Genomic DNA, 27,862 nt, shown 5'->3' on the forward strand with positions numbered 1-27,862 from the left:
GGCGGAAGGAAAAGCAGTCTCCCCACTAAGCAAGGAGCAGGATGGGAGACTTGATCCTAGAACCTGAGATCACAACCTGAGCTGAAGGCAGATGCTTAACCAACAACCACCCAGGTGTGCCCAGAGCTTACTTAAAAAAGGGGGGGGGTGGCGCCTGGGTGGCTCAGTGGGTTAAAGCCTCTGCCTTCGGCTCAGGTCATGATCCCAGGGTCCTGGGATTGAGCCCCGCATCGGCCTCTCTGCTTAGCAGGGAGCCTGCTTCCTCTTCCCTCTCTCTCTGCCTGCCTCTCTGCCTACTTGTGATCTCTTTCTGTCAAACAAAATAAATAAAATCTTTAAAAAAAAAAAAAAAGATGGAATCAGCCAGACTTCCTGATAAATTGGGATTTGGGGAGTATTGGGGAAATTGTGATTAAGGGAGGACTGCCTAGCTTTTTGGCCTGAGCAACTGGGTTGAGTGTGGTTCTATATATTTAGATGGAAAAGACTAGAGGTGGTATGGGAAATAATAAGTTTAATTTTGGACATATGTTAATTTTTTCTCACATATAAGTTTAAAGCATGCAGCATCATGGTTTGATTTACATATAGTTTGAAATGATTACCACAGTAACTTTAGCTAACATCCATCTTTTCATATAGATACAATAAAAAGAAAAGAAAGAAGAAAAGAAAAAGAATTTTCTGCTTGTGATGAGAACTCTTAGGATTTGCTTTTTTTTTTCCCCCTTAGGATTTACTCTTAACAACCGTCCTATAGATCTTACAGCTGTGTTAGTTGTAGTTATCATGTTGTATATTATATCCCTAGTATTTATTTACCTTATCACTGGAAGTTTATGTCTTTTTAAAAAAGATTTGTTTTAGGGAGAGAGTGTGTGGGTCAGGGGGCAGAGAGAGAGGGAGAGAGTAAATCCCAAACAGACTCCCCATTGAGTTCGGAGCCCTACATGGGGTTTGATCTCAGGACCCTGAGATCATGACCTGAGCCAGAATCAAGAGTCGGACGTTCAATCAACTGAGCTACCCAGGTGCCCCAGAAATTTGTATCTTTTGACTACAGTGCTCCCATTTCCACCTCCCCTCCACCTCTGCCTCTGGCCTCTGGTATCCACAGGTCCCATCTCTTTTTCTGTGAGTTTTATTTTGGCTTGAATCTACATGTGGTGAGATCATACAGTATTTGTCTTTCTCTGACTTATTTCACTTAGGATAATACCCTCCAGTATCATCCATAATGTCACTTTCTCATATTTTATGGCTGAATAAAATTCCTTTGTATGAAAATATCATCATTTCTATATCCATTCATCCATTAGTCAACTCTTAGGTTGTTTCCGTGACATGTTAAATTCTAAATATGTATTAAACATCCAAGTAGATATTAATTGGGTGGTTGAACTTAAGAGCCTGGAGTTCAAAGAAGCCTTTAGGCTAATCAGTTTTTACAAGGTTTGTGATAAAACCCTTAGTTATACTTGATTATGCTGCAAATTATGTTAATTATGAAATAAAACCATTTTCACAATTCTTTAGTTTTATTATTTATGCCAAATCATTTTCCCCCATTATTTATTGTGAATATTTATTTTTTATGTGGCTACACTTCAAGTGGCTTTTTAAAATACCAATCATCCTTGATTTACAAGACCTCTTCTACTCTTCAGGGGAAAAAAGTACCGTTATTTTATTTTATTATTTTTTAGATTTTATTTATTTATTTGACCTTGATCATGAGCAGACAGAGAGGCAGGCAGAGAGAGAAGGGGACGCAGGTTCCCTGCTGAGCAGAGAGCATGATGCGGGGCTCGATCCCAGGACCCTGAGATCATGACCGAGCCAAAGGCAGAGGCTTTAACCCGCTGAGCCACCAAGGCACCCAGGTACTGTAATTTTATATTCCCTGAATTGTCACATTTCTGGATAAGTCACCTTTTGGTTCATAGTTATTTTTGTTTTTGTTTTCTTTTAACTCTATGCTGGTGTTTTGAGACCCTTCAATCCCTTTGTTAACTCTTCTTCATTGGTAGGGTTTGTAGTTTATAAAATAACAGACCTATATTAAAAATGAAGGGATCACTCCCCCCTCCCAAATTATGATATGATATAACTGATAAAGCAGTAAACTTTTTTTAAAGATTTATTTATTTATTTGACAGATAGAAATCACAAGGAGGCAGAGAGGCAGGCAGAGAGAGAGGAGGAAGCAGGCTCCCTGCTGAGCAGTGAGCCCGATGTGGGGCTCGATCCCAGGACCCGGGGATCATGAGCCGAAGGCAGAGGCTTTAACCCACTGAGCCACCCAGGCACCCTGATAAAGCAGTAAATTGAATGCTGACACTGTTGACATTTGATTCTTTCATTTAAAAATGCCTAATTTGGGGCGCCTGGGTGGCTCAGTGGGTTAAGCCGCTGCCTTCGGCTCAGGTCATGGTCTCAGGGTCCTGGGATCGAGTCCCACATCGGGCTCTCTGCTCAGCAGGGAGCCTGCTTCCCTCTCTCTCTCTCTGCCTGCCTCTCAGTGTACTTGTGATTTCTCTCTGTCAAATAAATAAATAAAAATCTTTAAAAAATAAAAATAAAAATGCCTAATTTAATTTTTTGAACAAATAAAATGTCTCGAATAACTTAAATACATTTTCTTTGGAATTTGAAAAATTGTGCTAAAACATTGTTTTAGAAGTATGACCATAAGTGGAGTGTTTAAAGAGGTGACACACAGCCTCAGAAACGAAGAAGAGAAACTCCAGTGCTTGGTGTTGAGTAGTTGGTTTATAATTTGAAAGGATGTAGGAACTGAAACTCTGTGTTAGAATTCATATACTTCATAGTTTAAAGTAGGTGTAAGATGTTAGAAGCTGAAACTTCAGCTTGTTCATTGCCTGCATATAGTGTTTTGTTCTATTTCTTGTTAGTGAAATCCTGTGTGCCATTAAAAACAGTTGGAAATGAATGTGATGGAGACTTGGGTTCTTAGAAAAGATTATTCACTGTGAAGTGAATAGTGAAGTCAGCTGAAAATCCTCTTATGTGTACATTAGATAAAATAAACTCGGGCTTGAAGATGTGTACATACATAGTATTCAGATTTTAATTTTAGTCCTATTCTTGTTCCCCTGACTCCATGTTTATCTAAACCAGTGTTACATGCAAAGTGTGGTCCATGGATCCGTGTCAGTTTATAACCTGTTATTAGCTTCAATAAGTACAGAAATTGAGCATTTAAGAACTTAAATAGCAGTTTGACATTGGCACAGCATCTAAGCATGTGATCATTTTTCTGGTGATTTATTTTTACTGCATTTTACAAAGTACAGGTTTTGACAGGTTAGAGCTTGGAGTGGGGCAGTTCCCACAAGTAGTTTGCAAAGCACTACTCTAGATCCTCTTTTTTTCATTCAGAAATTCCAAACTTCTGTTTCCATGTGGTCACAGTAGAGACTGGGAAAAGGACATAAAGACCTGTAAACTATTACTTTGTGATGACTGGGAATGAAGGTGCTGATTATTTGAGATTAGTTGTATCTTTTTAATTTTTAAGATTTTATTTATTTATTTGTTAGAGAAAGAGGGGGAGCGCAAGCAGAGCTAGTGGCAGGTAGAAGGAGAGAGAGATGTACACTCCCTGCTGAGCAAGAAGCCCAATGCGGGGCTTGATCCTGAGACCCTAAGATCATGACCTGAGCTGAATGCAGATGCTTAACAAACTGAGCCATCCAGATGCCCCAAGATTAGTTGTGTCTTTACTTAGAGTTCCCTTAAACCATTTTCCTGGTGCACTCTAACCAATTTTAGTGTGCACAACTGTTGCCTGGGATGCCTGTTAACAAAGCAGATGACTGTGCAGAGTCCCCAAAAGTTTTGATTCTACCAGGCTAATGCTGAAGAATCTACATTCTAAACAAACACCCCAGCTGATTCTGGAGAATATTGTTTCTGGGTAGGTGATTTAAATCAGGATACTTGAGAGTAAAAGAGGATGCTATTAAATCACATTAGGACAAGATAAATAATCTTGAGAATATCCAAATAGGCATACTCAGACATATGGTCACTGTACTTGGGGCATATTTTTAAAAAAATATAGATTTAAAGTTTAATTGGCAAGCTCTTGCTATTTCTTTCCATGGCCAAACTTAGCTAGATTTCCTTTAGTCCTCTCAGGATGGGGGCTGTTCCCACTCTTGTATGAATCAATGTCAACTATAGTGTGTATACAACTTTCTAATAAGGAAAATGGAATTCAGGGCTTCTAAACATAGCTAGAAATAACTTGAGGAGAGGACCCACTCCTTTAAGGTTGAAGATTCTTTTCTTCGGATTTGAAGGAAATTGATTTTATTTGTCCTTAGCTAAAAATTTAGGACTCTTCTGGAACTTTCTGTTAAGCATATTGTCTCAAGCCCATCTTAATTCCCTTTAGTGTTCCTGGATCAGCTGTGTCCCATTTCTTTTAGCTGGGCTTAATCCCCTTAATCCACTTCAGCCTTGCTTTTGTTTTCATTTAACTAAGTGACTTGTTTACTCGTTTTTTAAGTAAATCACAATGGAAGAATTTGAGAGAAAGAAAAGATACCTTTCTAAATTTCTTTCTCAAGAGTTCTTTAGGTTGTTGTCACCTCTCCTTACATAACTTTTATGATATATAGAAAAAATGATTTTCCTATTTTGTAAACTGTTACCTGATTACAACTAAGTATTGAAGGGAAATTATTTTCATTAGTAGTAATAATATTGCTGTTAGAAGTCAAATAATATCTGTGGACCTCTTGTCTCTGGAACTACCTCTATTATAATACCTTTTTTGTCAACTCTAATATATTTGATTTTATATCGTTTCATTTATTTTTAGTTTGTTGGCCAATTTCTTTTATTTACATAGTGGGGATAAAAACAATCGGGCTCTCTGTGGGGTTCATTTCAAAATGGAGAAGGGCAGATTGGTTAGCCAGAAATTGAGAGTAAGAGCTTGAAAATCAAAAAGAGGTAAATTAAGTATGAAAAGGGTAATGATTAAATGTGGAACCGTCCATTTATTTTTCTGAATCAAGATTTCAGAGGACTTGGTGTTCTCTGAAGTCACATACATACGCTCTTGATTGAACCTTGTGTAAATTTCTTTAAAGAGAACTTTTCTAAGACTTATATTCTTAGTTTTTTCCACTTAAAAAAAAATATTTTATTTATTTATTTGAGAGAGAGAGAAAGAGAGCACTGAGCTGGGAAGAGATGGAGAATCAGGATCCCTGCTGAGAAGGGAGCTCATGTGTGGCTTGATCCCGGGACTCTAGGATCATGACGTGAGCTGAAGTCAGTTGCTTAACCAACTGAGCCACCCAGGTGCCCCGGTACTATAATTTTTTCAGTAAGCTTTGAATAACCCAAATGAGTCAAGTTGTAGCTAAGAGCATGGTGAACTTACCGTAGGATTTTTAATTCTAAAATTTTTATAGTGCCTGTAGAGATTTCAGCTTAATTCTCTCTTTTTTCTTTTCTTTCTTTTTTTTTTTTTTTTTTGAGAGAGAGTAAGAGTGAAGTCACACACCATGTGTGTGCAGGCTTGGGGTAGAGGGAGAAGGAGGGAAAGAATCCTAAGCAGGCTCCACATCCAGCTCAGAGCCCAACATGGGGCTAGATCTCAGAACCCTGAGATCATGACCTGAGCCGAAATCAAGAGTTGGACACTTAACCAGCTGAGCTACCCAGGTGCCGCCCCTCTTTTCTTTAGGTTGTATTTTTTTAAATTTGATTTTTTTCCCAATGTTCCAAGATTCATTGTTTATGCACCACACCTAGTGCTCCATGCAATATGTGCCCTCCATAATACCCACCACGAGGCTTATCTAACCCACCAACCCCTCCCCTCCAAAACCCTCAGTTTGTTTTTGAGTCCACAGTCTCTCATGGTTTGTCTTCCTCTCCAATTTCCCCCAATTCACTTTTCCTTTCCTTCTTCTAATATCCTTCGTATTATTCCTGTGCTCCACAAGTAAGTGAAACCTCATATGATAATGGACTCTCTCTGCTTGACTTATTTCACTCAGCATAATTTCCTCCATTCCCATCCATGTTAATAAAAAAGTTGGTATTCATCCTTTCTGATGGAGGCAGAATACTCCATTGTATATATGGACCATGTCTTCTTCTTCTTTTTTTTTTTTTTAAGATTTTATTTATTTATTTGACAGACAGAGATCACAAGTAGGCAGAGAGGCAGGCAGAGAGAGAGGAGGAAGCAGGCTCTCACTAAGCAGAGAGCCCGATGTGGGGCTTGATCCCAGGACCCTGAGATCATGACCTGCGCTGAAGGCAGAGGCTTAACCCTCTGAGCCACCCAGGCACCCCTGGACCATGTCTTCTTTATCTATTCATCTGTTGAAGGGCATCTTGGCTCTTTCCACATTTTGGCAACTGTGACCATTGCTGCTATGAGCATTGGAGTACAGATGGCCCTTCTTTTCACTCCATCTGTATCTTTGGGGTAAATACCCAGTAGTGCAATTGCAGGATCATAGGGTAGCTCTATTTTTAATTTCTTAAGGAATCTCCATGCTGTTTTCCAAAGTGGCTGCACCAACTTGTATTCCCATCAACAGTGTAAGAAGTTTGCCCTTTCTCCACAGCCTTTCCAACACATGTTGTTTACTGTCTTGTTCATTTTGGTGCCCCCCCACCTTTAAAGTTTATTTACTTATTTAAATAATCTCAACATGGTGATTGAACTCATGACCCCAAGATCAAGAGTTGCTTGCTTCTCTGACTAAGCTAGCCAGGAGCCGCGTACCATAAAGCTAGAAGTAGAACCACCAGGCATAAATTACAAATTAAAATGAGCTCATCTTTTAAATGCATAGGCTTGTAGATGTTAGATCATAGATAATCTAAAGTAGACTACATTATAATCTTAAGCAGACTTCCATCATACAATGAGATGATGGCCAATTTTAAAAACGTCAGAAAAAGGGGTGCCTGGTTGGCTCAGTGGGTTAAAGCCTCTGCCTTCGGCTCAGGTCATGATCCCAGGGTCCTGGGATCGAGCCCCGCATCGGGCTCTCTGCTCTGCGGGGAGCCTGCTTCCTCCTCTCTCTGCCTGCCTCTCTGCTTACTTGTGATTTCTCTCTGTCAAATAAATAAATAAAATCTTTAAAAAAAAAAAGTCAAAAAAATTTTGTTAAAGTTGGTAGTTCACAATGATATTACATGAACTTTATATCAAGAATAAACAAGTTAGTTTTTAGCATTTACAGATTAGAAAACACAGCTAGACCTTCCTTATCTGTTCTCTCCAACTTTATGCTGTTTTACTGTAGTGAGTAATTCTCAGGAACAGCTCTATTCAGTTAGCAGTGTGCTTGTTATCAGTAATATCTTAGTCAACTACCTTTTAATAATAAAGTATACAAGTATGGTTCCCCTGATCAGGAGCTGAAGTCAGACTTCTGAAACACGGTTCCATTATGTCAGTTCTATGGAAAAATAAATGCCCTTCAGTGTTGTGATTTCTTTCCCTTCATTTTAACCACAGTTTCATTTTTAACACCTTTGCAATAGAGAAAAGATACTCATATCATCTAGTCCCTGGTTTTTTAGTTTATTTTCTGAATCATCTTCAAGTCTTTCATGTTTATATGTGAAAACATAATCCATACCTATACAGATATGCATACATCTCCTAAATAACTTTGACTTTAACTGTGGCCTTTTTAAAAATTAGAATCTATCATCTATAGTATGATAGTATCTCAGATTTCTTTCCCCATATACTTCTGGTGTTGTGGATGTGAGATCATAGTGATGTATTAGGTTTAATTTGTTGCATAAAGAAATGGGATCATGGTTCTCTGTACATTTAAGTATTTTAAATTACTTTTTCTCTCCTCCTAGCTGTTCCCTTTCCTCCAACCCAGCGGCTTACTTTGAAGGAAGTATTTGAGAATGGGAAACCTAAAATTGATATTTTGAAAAACCATTTGGTGAAGGAAGGGCGACTGGAAGAGGAAGTAGCCTTAAAGATAATCAATGATGGGGCTGCCATCCTGAGACAAGAGAAGACCATGATAGAAGTAGAGGCTCCAATCACGGGTATGAGAACTAATTGCATGGTGGCACTTAGATTTGAGCTAATTTGAAAAATGATTACAAATAACCAACTAAGCTATGTGATAATTTTTCTAGGAATTATGAGATAGTCTTAGGATTATTCAGTATGTTTGTTATTCATCAAAGAAATAAAATTTAAAATACCTAATATTTTCAGTAGGACTATTCAGTATTGATAAATTGACCACAATTATAGAACATTCCAGTCAAAAGCTTATGTGATTTAAAAGCTAAACTATGATCTTTTAATGGCAATTATATAATTTTTAAATGGAAATATGGTATATTGCCATTTCTCTTATAAGACATAATTTTTCATCTCACTTTGTGTCCTTTTTTCCCTAGTGTGTGGTGACATTCATGGACAATTCTTTGACCTGATGAAGTTGTTTGAAGTTGGAGGATCACCTAGTAACACACGCTACCTCTTTCTGGGTGATTATGTGGACAGAGGCTATTTCAGTATAGAGGTAAAAATTAAACTGGATACGTTGGAACAATCATACTGTCTTTTTTTTTAGAAATTTGCTTTCCTTTCTTTAGTAGAAAAAATTAAAATGAGAACACTGGCAGAATTTATAAACTTCAGTACTTCCAGTATTAAAGTGTTAGAGAAATGTATTCATTTATAGAAGAAAGATCTGTTCCTTCTTGTAGCTTCTATATGTAGTAGACATATAGGAAGCTGTATTAACCCAGCTTTGCAAATAAGTTAAATGCTTACCAACCTTTCCTCTTCAAGATAGTGTATAGGCTGTGTTTAAATGACATAAATGGCTATTCACCCTAAACAGGGTTTGAATTAGCAGATCTTAATTATAAAACCATAAATTGCTGGGCTACGATTTACTTTTATTTATTTATTTTAAAAAGGATACTAAATGTCATAGCAATCCTAGAACAATTTTTTTTTTTTTAAGACTTTATTTATTTATTTGATGGAGAGAGATCACAGGTAGGCAGAGAGGCAGGCACAGAGAGAGGAGGAAGCAGGCTCCCTGCCAAGCAGAGAGCCCGACTCGGGGCTCGATCCCAGGACCCTGGGGTCACGACCCGAGCCGAAGGCAGAGGCTTTAACCCACTGAGCCACCCAGGTGCCCCTACGATTTACTTTTAGATTAACGCCTGATGCTAAATAAACAGGCACTTAGTTTATCATAGGAATAATTTTTTATATTGTTGCACATGGTAAGCAGTTAATTATTGTTCATTAAAGGAAAAAATGATTAAAGTTAATGAAGTTAATGGAAACTCACAATTTACTTAAATATATTTGGAAAATTGAATGATGAGAAAAAATAATTAGAATTAAAATAAAGTAGGGGCACCTGGGTGGCTCCGTTTGTTAAGCATTCGACTGTTGATTTCAATCCAGGTCATGATCTCAGCATTGTGAGGTCGAACCTCATGTCGGGCTGCACTTTGGAGCCCTGCTTGGAATTCTCTCTTTCCCTCCCCCTTTGCTCCTCCCCCTGCTCTTTCTCTTTCTCTCTCTCAAATAAATAAATAAAATATATATATTTTTAAAGATTTTATTTATTTATTTGACAGACAAAGATCACAAGTAGGCAGAGAGGCAGGCAGAGAGAGAGGAGGAAGCAGGCTCCTTGGCTGAACAGAGAGCCCGATGCAGGGACCCCAGAATCATGACCTGAGCCAAAGGCAGAGGCTTTAACCCACTGAGCCACCCAGTGGCTCCCTAAAATATTTTTTTTAAGAAAAAAGAATTCGGGGCGCCTGGGTGGCTCAGTGGGTTAAGCCTCCACCTTCAGCTCAGGTTATGATCTCAGGGTCCTGGGAACTAGCCTCCGCATTGGGCTCCTGCTCAGTGGGGAGCCTGCTTCCCCCTCTCTCTCTGCCTACCTCTCTGCTTACTTGTGATCTCTATCTCTCTGTCAAATAAATAAATAAAATTAAAAAAAAAAGAATTCAAGTCAAGCTATTGTATATAAAAGATAAAACTATTTTAGAACCTAATGCAAAGACTTGAGTACAGTGGAACCAAAGCACATTCATATTTAATGTCCATTGATTCAGCTATATGTGCTTGGCAAATAAAAGAGAAGTAACTTTTGAATAGTGCAGGTAACTAAATTTATAATGTGGCCAGGATAAGTTTGAGATGAGAAATTGAGTCTGCTCGCTGTTCTTGTAGTCTTTAGTTCTGCTTCTCCCTCATAGTGTGATGGTCTCACTGTGCTTAGTTTCTAGTGGCTAAAGACTTATTGTATGTGCAGCATCACTCCTAGATCCAAATCAGCCATCTTACCTAGTGCTCATTCAAAGAAGCAGCAGTTATTCTAAAGCTGCCAGAAAAATATACAGGAGAAATAGATTGTCCTCTTCTGTTAGAGGGGCGGTTTAAATTCATGAATCAGAAGAGTTCAGTGTTACCTGCCAGAGCCTCAGATTAATTTAGTGTCATCTATGAGGACACAAATTAGTGGTAGAAGCTAAGAAAATAATTGTTTCCCTGCTGCTCAGTAAATTTCCAAGTTCTTTTAAGTATGTATCTGGGATGGGTGGAGATGATACCTGCAGACTGTATCATTGAAATGTTTCTCTATTCCAAGTAACCTAAGTGTCCATTAGTAGATGAATGGATAAAGAAAATGTGGTCTGTATATATATATATACCGGATATAATAGAATATTACTCCAACATAAAAGAGAATGAAATGTGGCCATTTGCAACAACATGGATGGACTTAGAGGATATTATGCTAAGTGAAACAAGACAAAGACAAATAGTATATGATTTCACTTATATGTGGAATCTACAAAACAAATGAACAAACAAAACAGAAGCAGACTTATAAACACAGAGAACAAATTGGTGATTGTCAGAGGGGGCGGGATGTAGGGAGTTGAGCAAAATAGGTAGAGGGGATTAAGAGATACAGAATTCCAGTTGTAAGATAAATAAGTCACAGGGATAAAATGTATATCACAGAAAATATAATCAATAATACAGCATAGGATATGTTATACTAAATGTACAGGCGTCACCAAAGAGAAAATGTTCTTAGATGTCTAGGTGATGTAAATGTTATTTGATGATCAATTGTTGACATGTTGACATGTTGACAACTAATGAATAATTGTTGACATACAGAAAGGATTGTTGAAATGGAGTACAAATTCTGTTCACACTGAAATAAAGAAGTGATTTTTGAGTGTCTGAACAAATCTGATAATTATGAGCCTGTAGGGGGGCCTGGGTGGCTCAGTTGGCTGGCTGCCTTCAGCTCGGGTCATGATCCCAGGGTCCTGGGATCAACCCCCCACATTGGGCTCCTTGCTCAGCGGTGAGTCTGCTTCTCTCTCTTCCTCTGATCCTCCATGCTGTTCATGCTTGCTTTCTCAAATAAATAAAATATTTTTTAAAAAAATCATGAGCTTATAATTGAATTATACAAGGTAATTGTGCAATTGCATATATAAGGAAAAAAAATCTTCAGATTAGAGGCCAAGAAGTGCATCAACCAAATTACACTGAAATATGGATATCAATTTTGCTTTTATATATCTCATTACTTCAAAAAGGTGACTTGGTCTTTTCAGGAGTCAGAAACAAAGACCTTGTTAAATAAAAAGATATATCATGTTCTTGGCTGGGAAATAGAGAAAAAGAGAATGTGCTTTTAAGTATATATATGAATTTAATGTCCTTTTTTTGAGTGTAGTTAACACACAATGTTGTATTAGTTTCAAGTGTACAACGTAGTGATTCAACAAGTTTATAAGTCTATGCTCACCACAAGTGTAGCTACCATAATCTTTACTGTTCCCTATGCTGTATCTCTTGTTTCTATGACTTATTCAATAACTAGAAGTGTATACCTCCTACTTCCTTTCACCCATTTTGTGAGTCCCCCAACAACCATCTGTGTGTTCCCCAGTATGTTCTTTGTATTTATAGGTATGATTCTGCTTTTTGTATGTTTGTTTATTTATTCCATTCCTTTGTGTTGGATTTCACACAGAAGTGAAATCATATGGTCTTTGTTTTTCTCAGCCTGATTTATTTCATTTAGAATTTAATGAACTTTTTCTTTGGAATATTCTGTGTAGGTTGATATGTCAAAAACAAAAGTCAACCAAAAAAAAGAAAAAAGTCATCTAAGTATATTTATATGTGTCTACATATTTAAGTTTCATGTTTGTTTTGCAGTGTCTGTCTCAAAATGTACACATATTTTGATCCAACAGTTCCATTTTTGAGAAATACTGCAGATGTACACATAATTATGTACAGACATACGAATGAATAGTTTGTCACAATACTTGAGAGGTCCTACTGGTATTTAATGAGCTGGGTCCAGGGAAACACACATCATCCAATATGCAGGAAACTCCTAAACAACAAAGGACCATGCTTTTCAAATTGTCAGTAGTGCTTCTGTTGAGAAACACTGTTAAATTCTGGGGATGGAGGGGCAGCCTGGGTGGCTCAGTGGGTTAGGCCTCTGCCTTTGACTCAGGTTATGATCTCAGGGTCCTGGGATTGAGCTGCACATCAGGCCCCCTGCTCAGCAGGGAGCCTGCTTCCCCCTCTCTCTGCCTGCCTTTCTGCCTACTTGTGATCTCTCTGTCAAATAAATAAAATCTTAAAAAAAAAAAAAAATTCTGGGGATGGAGATGAACAAGCAAAGCCAAGTCCTATTCTGTGTTTTCTGTTGAAGGGACAGCATCTTGTATTTGTTTATGCCTGTGAAAAGTCAGGGTAAGGGGCTAAAAGAGCTCTAGGATAGCTAATTTAGATGGAGATGAGGGAAGGCCTATTTGAAGAGGTGTTAACTGGTAAGTAGAAAACTTGAAAGACCTGAGGGAATGAGCCCTGCCTTTGTGGTGGGGGTCGGGGGAGGGGTAAGTACATTCCTGCAGAGGACCTGTGAAGTATAAAGGTACTGAGGTTGGAGCTGGCCTAATGCAGTCCAGGAACAGTAACAAGGCCAGTTCTGCTAGATGGAATAATGAGTAAGGGGAAGTTGTAGGCAGTGTATCAGAGAGATAGGCAGGGGTTAGATGATGTCAGGCCTCGCAAACTGTAGTAAGGAGTTTGGGTTTGATTCTGAATGTGGTAGGAAGCCATTGGAGATTGGAGCTAGGGAATGATATATTTGTATTTATGTTTTAAAACAGTTTCTCAGAGGGCACCTGGGTGGCTCTCTTGGTTAAGCATCTGACTCTTGAATTCGGCTCAGGTCATGATCTCAGGGTTGTGAGATTGAGCTGAGCCCCATGTCAGACTCCTCTTGGGCATGGAGCCTGCTTAAGATTCTCACTCTCCCTCTGCCTCTCTCCCTCCCCTCTCTCTCTAAAACAAACAAACAAAACAAAACAGTTATTCTGGCTGTTTAGTGGTAAACTGAATGGAAGCCTGAGAGTGGGTATAGGGAGGGAGGTCAGTTAGGAATTGAATCCAGTAAGCATGGGCAAGAGATGTGAGTGACTTATATTAGGTTTATTGAGAAGTACCTGGATTTAGAATTTTAAAGTCTTTCTTTTTTGGGAGGTGGGAAAATCCCAGTTGAATTAATCGAGCTCTTCAGGTCATGACACATTTATTACGTCATTGCAAAGTCCCTCTCTGCTGTTTTACTTTTTTTCTTATCTGTGAACTCTAATTTTTTTTCTCCTTCTTGCCATTATATATGTTTCTGTTTGTTTAGTATATACCAGAGAATACATTACATTAATTTTTTAATATGTAATGTTTTGGTGGATAAAGTATTTTAATTTTACATTAGTATTATGATGCTTATTCAGTGGTCCCCACACGTTAGCATGCATCATAATTTCCTGGAGCAGTTGCTCCAAAACAGATTGCTGGGCCCCATCTGGAATTTCTGATTCACTAGATCTGAGATAGAGTCTGAAAATCTCTATTTCTAAAAAGTTGCCATGTGATACCAATGTACCACACTTGAGATGAATCTGAGCACACTGAGAACCACTGCTGTAGCTTTGTTTCTGTTAATTTGGATGTTTTTCACTTACCGTGATATTTTTAGATTCATCCAAGTTCTCCTGGTCATTGCTTTCTGCCTGCTGCATAGTGTTCCATAGTTCACATCTCTGACATTGTAGTCATTTATTCTCGATGGCGGACACCTGTGTCGCCTGCAGTTTCTTTCTATAGTTGACGTTGCTGTGATGGATATTCTTATATAAATCCACTGATGTTCCCATGTTGTAGTTTCTCTGTGGTTTATCAACAAGAGTGGAATTGTCAGGGAAAGGGGTATATATACTTTCATTCTTGAACTGACAATCACAGATTCCTCTTCAGAATAGCTGTACTGATCTATGTGCCTGCCTGTAACACCTAAGAGTTCATATTTCCTTACAGCCTTCTCTACAGAATTTGGTTTTGTCTCATTTTCTAATATTTTTGAGTATAAATGATGAGTCTAAAATAGTATGTTATTGTTTCAATTATTATTTCTCCAATTACTAATGAAACTGAGCATCTCCTCATATGTTCCAGTCTTACAGTCACTGTTAGGAGTTTCTTGTTTGACCTTTAAGGTACAGATTAGACATTTACAAACATATTTCCATATCTGTTTTTAAAAAAATAAATGTCAGTGTATATTGCCCTTTAAGTGCTGCTCTATCTGGGTCCCACAGATTTTGATATGCATGGTTTTTATTATCATTTATTATTATTTTTAAAAGATTTTATCTATTTATTTGGCAGACAAAAATCTCAAGTTGGGGGAGAGGCAGGCAGAGAGAGAGAGAGGAGGAAGCAGGCTCCCCGCTGAGAAGCTCATGACCTGAGCTGAAGGCAGAGGCTTTAACCCACTGAGCTGCCCAGGCACCCCTATTATCATTTAGTATTTTATATTTTAAGAATTCTCTTTAGCTCTCGGATAATGAAGTAATATTTTTTTGTTTCCAGTCATGCAGGACTTTTTATTAGAGTTAGTATTTTGTTACTGATTCTAATTAATGTAATTTAATTAGAGAACATAACTTGAATAATACTCATACTTTGGAATTTTTTTGAGACTCCTTTGTGATGAGGTACCTAGTAGATTTATGTGACCATTTTTTTTTTTTTTAAGTACTCTATACTCAACATGGGGTTTGAACACACAGCCCCAAGATCAAGAGTTGCCGTGTTCTACCAAGTGAGCCAGCCAGGTGCCCCTTTGTCTTGTATATATTTGTCTTGTATATTTGAAAATAATGCATTCTGTTTGCATTGTAATTGTTTGAATATGCAATTGAAAAATTCTGTTTGCATTGAATTGTTCCTTGTAACTTTCATTATTTTTTTTTTTGCTTGAACTAGGGGTTGCTTTTGAGTATCAAAATTGCTAACTCCAGTTATTGATTATCTGATTCTTAACATAATCCTGTTTTTGCTTATGTTTGGAGACTGTGTTTGAGATAATGTATATTTCATGATGAGTATATATGATTGATCATTATTTGCAGGTTCTGTGTTTGCATATATGCCTTCTTGCTAAAATTTATTTGTAGTCCCAAATCAATACACATAGTGATTTTGAGGTCCTAGGCCCTCTCAGGAGCTAGGAAATAGATATAAACAGACTAACCTGCACATATCCCCACATTTTTATTTGTTTCTATATCTATCTGTATATACCCTAAAAAGAGTAAGTTTTGATTCCAGTCCAATATCACAAGATTCAGTCTAGTCTTCCTTTCCTATTCCCATTACCTACAATATATTCACTTGTCTGTTCAATCCTAGTATACCCATGAAATAAGTATATAAAGCCAATTCATGCTGTGAAAACAGATTAACTAGAGATACAGTGTTGGTGTATATTTCTCTACGTCTTTAGCCTTGCAGTATGTAGACAAAATGCTATTTTCCAAAGTTACTTTTGTTAGTTCTTTTTTTCCTATACCCTTCTTTGTTGCTTTATCTATTTATAATACAGTTAGGTTTATTACTGCTTGTATTCTTTTTGGGGTTTTCTTTCACATGCTAGTTGATTTAATTATTTATTTTTGGGGGGGACATATGTAAAACATTACTGTTGTTCTAGAAGTCAAAGCTATCCAAAATGTTATCCTTTGAGAAGCATTGCTCCCTCCTCAGTGCTCTTAAACTCTTCCCAGTGCCCCCTTTCTTCCATCCCTTTCCTCTGTGCCCACTATAGGTGACTTCAGTTTCTGATTTATCCTTCCTGTATTTCTTCTGCACAAATGAGTGAATACATGTGTATTTCTTTTTTTAAAAAAACTGTGTGGTTTTTTTTTTTTAAGATTTTATGTATTTATTTGATAGAGACACAGAGAGAGGGAACACAAGCAGGGGGAGTGGGAGAGGAGAAGCAGGCTTCCCGCTGAGCAGAGAGCCCGATGTGGGGCTCGATCCCAGGATCCTGGGATTATGACCTAGGCCGAAAGGCAGACGCTTAACGACTAAGCCACCCAGGCACCCCAATACATGTGTATTTCTTATATTTCTTCTTTTTTACAGAAACGGTAGCATACTCTTTTGCACTTTGCTTTTTTCACTTCACAGTATATTTTGGAAATTGTTCCAAATCAGTTTATAGAGATCTCTCTGTCTGGTTTGGTTTTTTTTTTGTTTTGTTTTGTTGGGTTTTTTTGTTTGTTTGTTTATTTGTTTTTGTAGCTTCATGGTACTTTCTTGTGTGAGTGTGTCTTAATTTGCTCAGCCGTCTGCCCTATGTATGGTCATTTAGGTTGTTCTCAAAATTTTGCTGTATTATAAGGAATACTGCAACTTTGTGCATATGTATTTTCTTATTATTAGAGGTGTATCTTCAGGGTAGGTCAAAAGTTAAATGAATATCTAGTTTTATCAGTTTTTGCTAATTGTTTATTTGAGAGGGAGAGAGAGAAAGCACAAGCAGGAGGAGAGGCAGAGGGAGAGGGACAAGCAAACTCCCGACTGAGCAGGAAGCCTGATGTGGGGCTTGATTCCAGGACCTGGAGATCGTGACCTGAGCTGAAGGCAGACACACTTAACCGACTTGAGCCACTCACGCACTCCTCACTATTTTTTCTTATAGAACTTAACTGGTTTCATATTGATACCATTAGCTCCCTTGTTCATTTTTCATTTATTATATATTATGTAGGTTATGGTTCTAATTTTTTTGAAATGGCACCAGTTGTCCCAGAGACATTTATTAAGAAGTCCATCATTAGGGGGACCTAGTGGCTTAGTCATTTAAACATCTGACTTCAGCTCTGGTCATGATCTCAGGGTCATGGGATCGTAGGATCAGGTTCTGTGAGGAGCCCCACACTGGGCTTTCTGCTTGTGTGCACGTGTGTACTTTTTCTCTCTCAAATAAATAAATAAAATCTTAAAAAAAAAAAAAAGGATGTCCATCATTACTCCTAGTGATCTAGGATTATACCAAAATTCTGTATGAACTTGAATTAATTTCTGGACTATTTTATTCCATTTTATTTACCTATATATGTTCCAGTGCAACTGTTTGTTGTTGTTGTTTTGTTTTTTACCACTGTTTTAATTTACAGAAGCTTTATAGTATCTTTTAATGTCAAATAGGACTAGTTCCCCTTCCCATGTGGTTCTCTTTTTTCAATGTTTTTTTCTTGGCTGTTTCCTGGCTGTTCTTGCATGTTTATTTTTCCATAGAAATTTTAGTATCACTTTGTCTAACTCCATAAAATAGCTTGTTGGTATTTTTATTGGAATTGCAATAATTTTATAAATTAAGAGGAGCTAATGCTGAATCATCCTATCCAAGAACAAGGAGTATTTTTCTATTTGTTCTTGCCTATTTTTGTGTCTTTCAGGAGGATTTTAAGTTTTTCTTGGTATTAATTTTGCACATTTCTTACTAAATTTATTCCTATATGCTTAATCTTGCATTCCTATATGCTTAATCTTCTTTGCTCTATTGTAGATGGTGCTTTCTCTGCCATTTGTCCTATTTATTGTGTATATGAAGGCTATTGATTTTGTATATTAATTTTATATCCTGCCTTAATGCTGAGTTCTTTTATTATTTGAGTTTTTTTTTTTTTTTTTAAGATTTTTATTTATTTATTTTGAGAGAGAGAAAGAGACAGCGTGAGAAGAGCATGAGACAGGACATCAGAGGGAAAAGCAGACTCCCCATGGAGCTGGGAGCCTGATGTGGGACTTGATCCCAGGACCCTGGGACCATGACCCGAGCCAAAGGCAGTTGCTTAACTAACTGAGCCACCCAGATGCCCTGTTTGAGTTAGTTTTATGATTGATCTTTTCCCAGGGTTTTTCAGATACAGTATTATTTTTTTTTAATTTTTAAAATAATTTTTTAAAATAAACATATAAGGTATTATTAGCCCCAGTGGTACAGGTCTGTGAATTGCCAATTTACACACTTCACAGTACTCAACCATCACACATACCCTCCCCAATGTCCATAACTCATCATCCTCTCCCTAACCCCCCCCAACCCGGCAACCCTCAGTTTGTTTTGTGACTTTAAGAGTCTCTTATGGTGATTGGGAGGGAGACAAACCATAAGTGACTCTTAATCTCACAAAACAAACTGAGGGTTGCTGGGGGGAGGGGGGTTGGAAGAAGGGGGGTGGGGTTATGAACAAACATTGGGGAGGGTATGTGCTATGATGAGTGCTGTGAAGTGTTTAAACCTGGCGATTCACAGACCTGTACCCCTGGGGATAAAAATATATTATATGTTTATAAAAAATTTTAAAAATTTAAAAAAAAAGAGTCTCTTATGGTTTGTCTCCCTCCTGATCACATCTTATTTCATTTATTCTTTTCCTGCCCCCCAAACCCCCCACATTGCATCTCCACTTCCTCACATCAGGGAGATCATATGATAATTGTCTTTCTCCAGTTGACTTATTTTGCTAAGCATAATACCCTCTAGTTCCATCCACATTGTTGCAAATGGCAAGATTTCATTTCTTTTGATAGCTGCATAGTATTCCATTGTCAGATATACTATTATTATATCATCTTCAAGTAGAGATTTTTTTTTACCCACTATTAAACCTCTAATTAATTTCTCTTGTCTAATTCAATTAGTTAATACCTCTAGTATAATGTTGAATAGTAGCAGAAGATAGTGGATATCCTTGCCTCATTCCTTATTTTAGTGGAAATGTCTCTGGTGTTTCTTCATTAAATAAAATACAGATTTTAAGACGTAGGGATATGTGTGTGTGTATGTGAATGGCTTTGTCACAGAGTTCTAGATATTTGGATAGAACATTGGAATAGAAAATAAGGAGAAGTATGTATGGAGCCTACTCACTAGATTAGGGCAATAGCATGTCACATTCAAAAAGCTGGAAGTTTTCATGTTTCAGTTTGGGAATAGCATTGAGCTATACCATTATAGCAAGTCATTTGAATTCCTATAAATTGTCTTTATGTGTTATCATGGTCATGTATAAAAATTTATCCTTATATTTGTCTTACAGTGTGTGCTGTTTTTATGGAGTTTAAAAATTAATTATCCCAAAACAGTGTTTCTGCTTCGAGGAAATCATGAATGCAGGCATCTTACAGAGTATTTCACCTTCAAACAGGAATGTAAGTATAATCACTTTTCCAGAACTTTTTTTTTTTTTTTTCTTAAAGTAAACTCTACTCCTAATGTGGGGCTTGAACTCACAGCTCCGAGATCAAGTTGCTGTACTGACTGAGCCAGCCAGGCACTTCCATAACTTTTTTAGTTCCCCTGTTCTTAGTCCCAAAATGAACCAAACATGCAGAAAACAAACTAATGAAACTCAAATGCGTCCTGGTTTTCATTTTCTGGTAAGAACCAAGATTCTACCTTTTAAAATGTTTATTTTGAAAATAACTTGTAGTTTCACCCTGTGTATATTAAAGTAATACATTTGAGGTATTTGGAAAACATAGAAAAGTCCAAAGAAGATAAAAATTGTGCATAGTTATACCACTTAAATATAATAACTATTATCTCACTATTTGAGAAATAGTCTCCTATAATATATTTTTAAATTGGTAACTTCAAAATCACCTGAATGGGCCCCAAGCACTTAAAAGGCTTTTTAAAGCACAACAAATAATTGTGCTGCATGCTGCTGGTTTAGAACACCTGCTCCAGAGGCCTGGAAAGTGTCTGCTGTCATTTGAGAACCATTTCACCAAATAGTTAAAAAATTGGAAATAATTTGCATTGTTTTTATAAGGCAAATGTGGGGATATCACTCATTAAACTTCCTTTTCTTTACCTGGGAAAATTAAATAATGCATATCAAGGACCTGGAACAATTAGCATTTAACAGTAAATAAGTCATAAGAAAGCTGCTTGTGGATGCCTCTGTTCTGAATTAAGGGTCAGGTTTTTTTAGGTAACATTTTTATCCAAGTCTTCCTCTGTTTTCTCAGAGTTTCTTTTTTGACTAGTAAAAATTGGTTCAGACTCTTTTTAGAAGATGGAACAATAGGTATGTGGAAACATTTTAAGTGTTTCATTTTGGGTAGAATTTCTTATCTTAGGTTTTTATTTACTTTTCACATGCTTTAATTAGTCAGACCAGGTTTCTTTTTTTCTTGTCTTCAGAGATACTCATGTTTCATTCTAATGCTGCATCTGAAAAGTGAATAAATCTTGGAACAAGCACACAAATAGAATTTCACATTTTATTCTTATGTGCAAAGAGCATGTGTGCTGCTTTGTATGGATGTTTTCACTGATAAGCTGAGCTCTCTCTCTCTTTTTTTTTTTTTTTTCATTTTATTTATTTATTTGACAGAGAGAGAGATCACAAGTAGGCAGAGGCAGGCAGAGAGAGAGGCAAAGCAGGCTCCCTGCTGAGCAGAGAGCCTGATGCGGGGGCTCTATCCCAGGACCCTGAGATCATGACCTGAGCTGCAGGCAGAGGCTTAACCCACTGAGCCACCCAGGCATCCCATAATGTTGCAATTTGGATACTGGTTAGAACTTGTGGGGTGGCTCAGTGGGTTAAAGCCTCTGTCTTCCGCTCAGGTCATGATCTCAGGGTCCTGGGATCGAGTGCCACATGGGGCTCTCTGCTCAGCAGGGAGCCTGCTTCCTCCCTCTGTCTCTCTGTCTGCCTCTCTGCCTACTTGTGATCTCTCTCTCTGTCAAATAAATAAATAAACTCTTTAAAAAAAAAAAAGAACTTATATCACCACTGTGATCCTGTGATTGAGGTACATTTCCTTTTGATACGGAAATTACTGTTTTATGGATGAAGCTTCAAATTTGTCATGAAAATAAAACACTGAGCCAGCTTATTTAATCTTTGGGAATTACATATTTGGCTATTTTCCTATTAAATATTTAATTTGAAATAATGATTGGGAGGAGAAATGCATGGTATTAAGAGCATGAACAGGTTCAATTTCCAGTTCTACCACTTACTAGCTTATGACTTTGGGCAAGTAGGCCCAATTTCTTCAGCTCCTTAATGAAGACAGTAATAGTACTTGTTTCATAGGGTTTTTGTGAAGATAAAATAAGGTGATTTCATTATTTAACACTTACATAATATCTACCATGTGCCAGACGTTATTCAGAGCATTTTGTATATATGAATTCATTTAATCTTCTCAGCAACCTTGTAATATAGTTATGTATTATTATTATGCCCGTTTTATAGATGAGGAAATCAAAGCACAGGGAACTAAGTAATTTGTGCTGAGTATCACAGCTAGTAAGCCAAGCTTCAGATCTGGGCAGTCAGGTTCCAGACTCTATTCTCTTGACCATCATGCTGTGGGGAACACTTAACTCACTGAGGCACAGATACATTGTGAGCCTTCAACAAATTTCAATAATAAAGGTAATATAATAATAAATTTTACTATACAAATTCATATAATTCATCAGAGAAAACATAGATAAATGATAAATAAGAATATAAATATCTTCAGTCTAACCCCTCAGAAAATAAATATGTTGGTATTTATATACCTATTCATATACTTGAAGAAAATAACATTTTGTAAACTATTTTGGCCACGTGTTAATATAACATTAACTTCTTTTGGCTTGATTTGATTCATAATATGGTTTTTAAAAATATGAATTTTTATATTTTAATTCCAGTACGGTTAACAATTAGTATTATACTAGTTTCAGATATACTATATGTGGTTCAACAATTCTATACTCAGTGCTCATAATGATGTGTACTCTTTTTTTTTTTTTAAAGATTTTTTATTTGTTTATTTGACAGAGAGAGATCACAAGTAGGCAGAGAGGCAGGCAGAGAGAGAGAGAGAGGAGGAAGCAGGCTCCCTCCTGAGCAGAGAGCCCGATGCAGGACTCGATCCCAGGACCCTGAGATCATGACCTGAGCCAAAGGCAGCGGCTTAACCCACTGAGCCACCCAGGCACCCTGATAAGTGTACTCTTAATCCCATCTCCCCACTCACCTCTCCTAACCAGTAGTTTGGTCTCTGTAGTTAAGAGTCTGTTTCTTGGTTTCTCTCTCACTGTCTCTCTCTCTCTCACTATCTCTTTTTTTAAAAAAATTTTATTTGAGATTGAGAGAAAGAACGAGCACAGGCAGGGGTTCGGGGGTGGGCAGGGAGGAACAGTGGTAGAAGGAGAAACAGGTTTTCCAATGAGCAGAGAGCCCGACATGGGGCTCGATTCCAGAACCCTGGGGTCATGACCTGAGCTGAAGCTTAACCAGTTGAGCCACCCAGCTCCCCTCTCTCTCGCTCTCTCTTTTTTTTGTTTTTGTTTTGTTGTTGTTTCTTAAATTCCACATGAGTGAAATCATACGGTATTTTTCTATTCTGGCTGACTTCATTTAGCATTATATTCTAGCTCCATCCATGTCATTGCAAACAGCAAGATTTCTTTATTTTTGTGGTTAAATAATAAATATTCCATTGTACCTATACTTATAACATTTTCTTTATCCATTCATGTATTAATGGACATATGAGCTATTTCCATAATCTGTCTATTGTAAATAATGCTGCAGTAAACATAGGGGTGCAGATATCTTTTTGAATTAGTGTTTTTGTATTCTTTGGGTAAATAAGCAGTAGTGTGATTATTCGACTATAGGGTAGCTCTACTTCTAATTTCTTAAGGAACCTCTATACTGTTTTCCACAGTAGCTGCACCAGTTTGCATTCCTACCAGCGGTATACAAGGGTTCCATTTTTTTCTGCACATTCTCGCCAACACTTGTTTTCTGTGTAACCTCCTGTTTTAATGTACAAAATGGGATTAAGACACTGTATTGCTTGCCATCTTTCTCCAGACTTGGTATCCTTTTGGTAGTAGGCTAAGGAATTCTTTTGAGTCATTTGTAGACCTTTCTCCAAAGAAGACATCCAGATGACCAACAGACATATGAGAAGTTGTTCAATATCACTAATCGTCAGGGAAATGCATATCAAAACCACAGTGAGCTATTAACTCATACTAGTCAGAATGGATAGTATCAAAAAGACAAGAAATAACAAAGATGGGGAGAAGGACGTAAGTTGGGGCAGCCATTATGGAAAACAGTATGAAGTTTCCTTACAAAATTAAAAATAGGAAAAAAAAATAGAAGTACTGTATAATTCCATCACTTGGGGATTTAACCAAAGAAAATGAAAACAGTAATTTGAAAGCTATATGCACCCTTATGTTTATTGTTTTTTTTTTTTTTTTAAAGATTTTATTTATTTATTTGACAGAGAGAAATCACAAGTAGACGGAGAGGCAGGCAGAGAGAGAGAGAGAGAGGGAAGCAGTCTCCCTGCCGAGCAGAGAGCCCGATGCGGGACTCGATCCCAGGACCCTGAGATCATGACCTGAGCCGAAGGCAGCGGCTTAACCACTGAGCCACCCAGGCGCCCCAGTTTATTGTAACATTAATTACAGTAGCCAAGATATGAAAGCAACATAGTATCCTTTGATAGAAAAAATATAAAGATGCGGTATGTATATATATACACACACACACACAGAGTAATATTTTTTCTTTTTTAAAAAAAGATTTTATTTATTTATTTGAGAGAGAGAGAAAGCAGGAGCAGGGGGAGGGGCAGAGGGAGAAGCAGACCACCCGGCCAAGCAGGAAGAGTGATGCAGGGCTCCATCCTGGGACACCAGGAAACTGAGGTCGGGAACTAAGCCAAAATCAGGAGTTGGCCACTTAACTGACTGAGCCGCCTAGGCGCCCCCACACACAACAGCCATAAAATGAATGAAAACTCTTGTTCTTTGTGATAACATGGAATGACCCAGGTGGTATTATATTAAGTGACATAAATCAGACAGAGAAAGACAAATACCTTACGATTTCGCTTAGATGTGGAATCTGAAAAACAAAACAAAAGCAGAAACAGACTTGTAAATATGTAGAACAAATACGGTTTCCAAAGGGGAAACCAGTGGGAGAATGGACTAAATGGCTTAAGGTGATTAAGAGGCACAAACTTCCAGTTAGAGAATAAAAAAGTCACAAGAATGAAAAGTATGACATAGGATATATAGTCAATAATATTGTAATAACTATATGATAAGGATGGTAACTGCACTTATCATGGTGAGCATTACATAATATATAGAATTGAATTACTATGTTGTACTGAAACTAATATGACATTGCATGTCAATTATACTTGAATTAAAAAAAAATAAAAACAAGCTTAAGACTCTTACAGAGGAATTTTTTATTGACATTGGCAAAGAGGGAACTCTGGCTCCAAGGGTTTTTTAATCACTGGCCACAGACAAAAGGAGTTAGTTTTTTTGTTTTGTTTTGTTTTAACTTTTTTCCTCATATAAACTTTGTGGCCAGTATGGATCTACTTTTGCAATAGTCAAAATTTATAGCGTTCAAATAAAAAGCAGAATATAAGGATGTAATTTTAAGGAGATGCAAAGATTCATAAGGCATGGCTCTTATTAACTTGGTTGTCCTATTAGAGTTGGCATATGTTGTGAAATAAGATGATCTTACTTGTGGTCATGGTAATATAAAATGCTCTGAAGTTTTTAAAGGAACCCACAAACTCCCTTAATGCTCTCAAACCTTGGCAGTAAGGAGAAGATCTTCACATTTAGAATGGAAGGTCTTTTAACCTCAAATATGGTCCTTTCATTTATATCTCCCCATTAAAAAGGTCTCTCCAGGGCGCCTGGGTGGCTCAGTGGGTTAAGCCTCTGCCTTCAGCTCAGGTCATGATCTCAGGGTCCTGGGATCCAGCCCCGCATCGGGCTCTCTGCTCAGCAGGGAGTCTGCTTCCCTCCTCTTTCTCTGCCTGCCTCTCTGCCTACTTGTGATCTCTGTCTGTCAAATAAATAAATAAAATCTTTAAAAAAAAAAAAAAAGGTCACTCCAGACATTTTTGCCATCCATGTTCTGTACTCTGGCCCAAATCTGGACCGTTACTCTTCACTTTATTCTCTGAAGCCTTGTAAGACCAGGCTCTGATCCTTAAACACCTCTTTTCTAAAAGCTTGGAAATTATGAGTAAGTAAACACAGAAATAATGATCAGCTAGATAATCTGACTCACTTGCTAAAGGTTTGTTCTCTAGGTCCTGTAGGCTTGTCTCATCTTCACAGAATTTTGGAAGAGAAGGAGCTCACAGTTCTGTAAGGCTGCCTGTCTATACAGCCTCTTGCCTTCTCTACCAATAGGCACCTCCACTCTTGACTTTCTGAAATCCAAGGCCAAGGAAGAAGAAAATATTCCCTTTCTTTTTAAACTAAAACCATCTCGTAGCTTTCTACGTCTTACTTCATGACAGATTCTTTCTGGGTAATTGTGGAGACCCCATCCTTGGCCCACTGGAGTGTTTCCTTGTTCTTTAACTCCAAAATACAGTTCATAAAGATGAACATTTATTTTTATTTATTTTTTTTTATTTACTTGAAAGAGACAGAGAGGGAGCCCGATGAAGGACTTGATCTCATGACCTGAGCCAAAGGCAGATGTTTAACCAGTTGAGTCACCTAGGCACCCCAAAGATGAACTTTTTCACATAAAATAGAATTGGGACAAAATGTTCTTAAAGATCTTAAAAATCATAGCAAAAGATTACTGACATTTTATTGATTACTCTTAAAACTTCAGTTTCCAGTTATGTATCTTCAGTACCCACAGGGAGTCTTTTTAGTTCCCCCAAAATATTCAGGCTTACAGGACTACTGTGGGCCATATTGGCATTTATCTACTTAGAAGGAGACAGTCCAGGAATGGGGATCCGGGCATCCCTTTTCAGTGGAGTAGTCCTCATAGGAGTGGATATAGCAGTCCAAAGATTTTCTGCCTTTTGCCTCCCACTCCAAGTCACAGTTCAGTTTCAAGGAAACAATATCCACTTTGGGTAGATCAGGGAGTCCCTGTGGCTTAGAAGCCTCATGTAGCACGATTCCCGATATTGCCCATAAGAGCTTTATTGGTTTAGATTCCAAGGTCCCACAGGGACCTACCTTGAGTCATCCCACTCAGAAGTCCAAAGCTGTAGCTACCTACCAGATAATTGAGTAATTTTTACCATAAGCCATGTTGCCTTATAGCATAGCTGAAATTCACCTTATCAGGTTTCCAAGGCAGCAGAGCTGGAAAGTTAATCCAAGGTCACACTTGTCTTTAGAGGAGATTTTCTTTACCTTTTATCTACAACTTTTCAAGAATATTTTTATAAAGATGATTGTTTTCAAATTGGCCTGAAATAATTCGCTTTGAAGTAGCTTCATAATTTTCTGTCTAGTATCCTTTTTCACATATGATAAATTTTAGCTTTTCTTCCTTTGACTGTTTTTCTTTTTTTGATAGGTCGAATCAAATATTCCGAACAGGTGTATGATGCATGTATGGAGACATTTGACTGTCTTCCTCTTGCTGCCCTCTTAAACCAGCAGTTTCTGTGTGTACATGGAGGGATGTCACCTGAGATTACTAGTTTAGACGACATTAAGAAAGTAAGTAATCTTTCATTAGTCTCATGAAGTATATATATCTTTTTAGTTTTATTTTTTACTTTAGTCCTCTAATATGCCTCTATTGCTGAAAATTTTTAAATATAGATAATCAAAAGTAAGAAAGTGGAAATCACTTGTGATGTCCTTATTGGCAGACAACCACTGTTAACATTTTGCTAAATATCTTCCAGAAAATATATGTAAATTTTTAATGAAATCTGTATTTTCACCCACTGGAAACATAACCTATTTTGAGTATAGCCCTGAAACTTTAAATTTTGTAGCAATATGAAAGGAAGGAAATCAGAGTTCTAATCCCTGTCCTGCAGTTAATTGTGTAACCTTGACCAAACAACTCAACTCTAAGTCACATTTTCTTCTCTGAGAAATGAAAAAGTTAGAATAGATGGTCTGAGGACTTCCAGCTCTGAAATTTCATTAAGGTTGACATTTTAGATGATAGAATTTAATTGCTACACTGTGTCTCATGTAGGTACTGAAATTAAAGATTTTTCTATTTATAAGACTTTTCTCTGAATTAAAGTTTACTCTCCTCAGGATAAGAAGATATGCCTATATTTCTGCTGCCTTAGGGTCTTTAAATAACCAGAATTTCTCTTTTACAGTATAAGTCTTGAATTTTGAAGTTCTGAATCAATTGTATTAAAAACTTCCCCTTTCACTTAGTAGAAGTCCTCAGCTATTTTAGTTACTGGTTTTGTCTTGGTGTTTATGCTACTAACAACCAAAGCAGCAGTGACTCAAGTCTTAAATTAATAACTTACGTTGAAATGCCTGCACTGCATAGAATGGAAAGGATGAAAGTCCTTCACAAAATAAAACTAGAAATCTCCATTGAAATG

The 27,862-nt window shown here is 37.3% G+C and overlaps 1 protein-coding gene across 2 annotated transcripts in view; it reads left to right on the top strand.

Moving 5' to 3' along the window:
- The window catches only part of PPP3CC (protein phosphatase 3 catalytic subunit gamma), a 93,436-nt gene that overhangs the window by 37,982 nt on the left and 27,592 nt on the right, over positions 1-27,862 (top strand). For both annotated transcript variants that reach the window (XM_013061799.2, XM_004763293.3), the window contains exons 2-5: positions 7,885-8,082; positions 8,446-8,570; positions 19,537-19,648; positions 26,854-26,999. In XM_013061799.2, coding sequence (XP_012917253.1) covers positions 7,885-8,082; positions 8,446-8,570; positions 19,537-19,648; positions 26,854-26,999 — 581 coding nt within the window. The remainder of the gene's footprint in view (positions 1-7,884; positions 8,083-8,445; positions 8,571-19,536; positions 19,649-26,853; positions 27,000-27,862) is intronic.

This window comes from Mustela putorius, unplaced genomic scaffold (genome assembly GCF_011764305.1).
Source record: "Mustela putorius furo isolate JIRA1106 unplaced genomic scaffold, ASM1176430v1.1 tig00003937_pilon_pilon_pilon, whole genome shotgun sequence".
Lineage (NCBI taxonomy): Eukaryota > Metazoa > Chordata > Mammalia > Carnivora > Mustelidae > Mustela > Mustela putorius.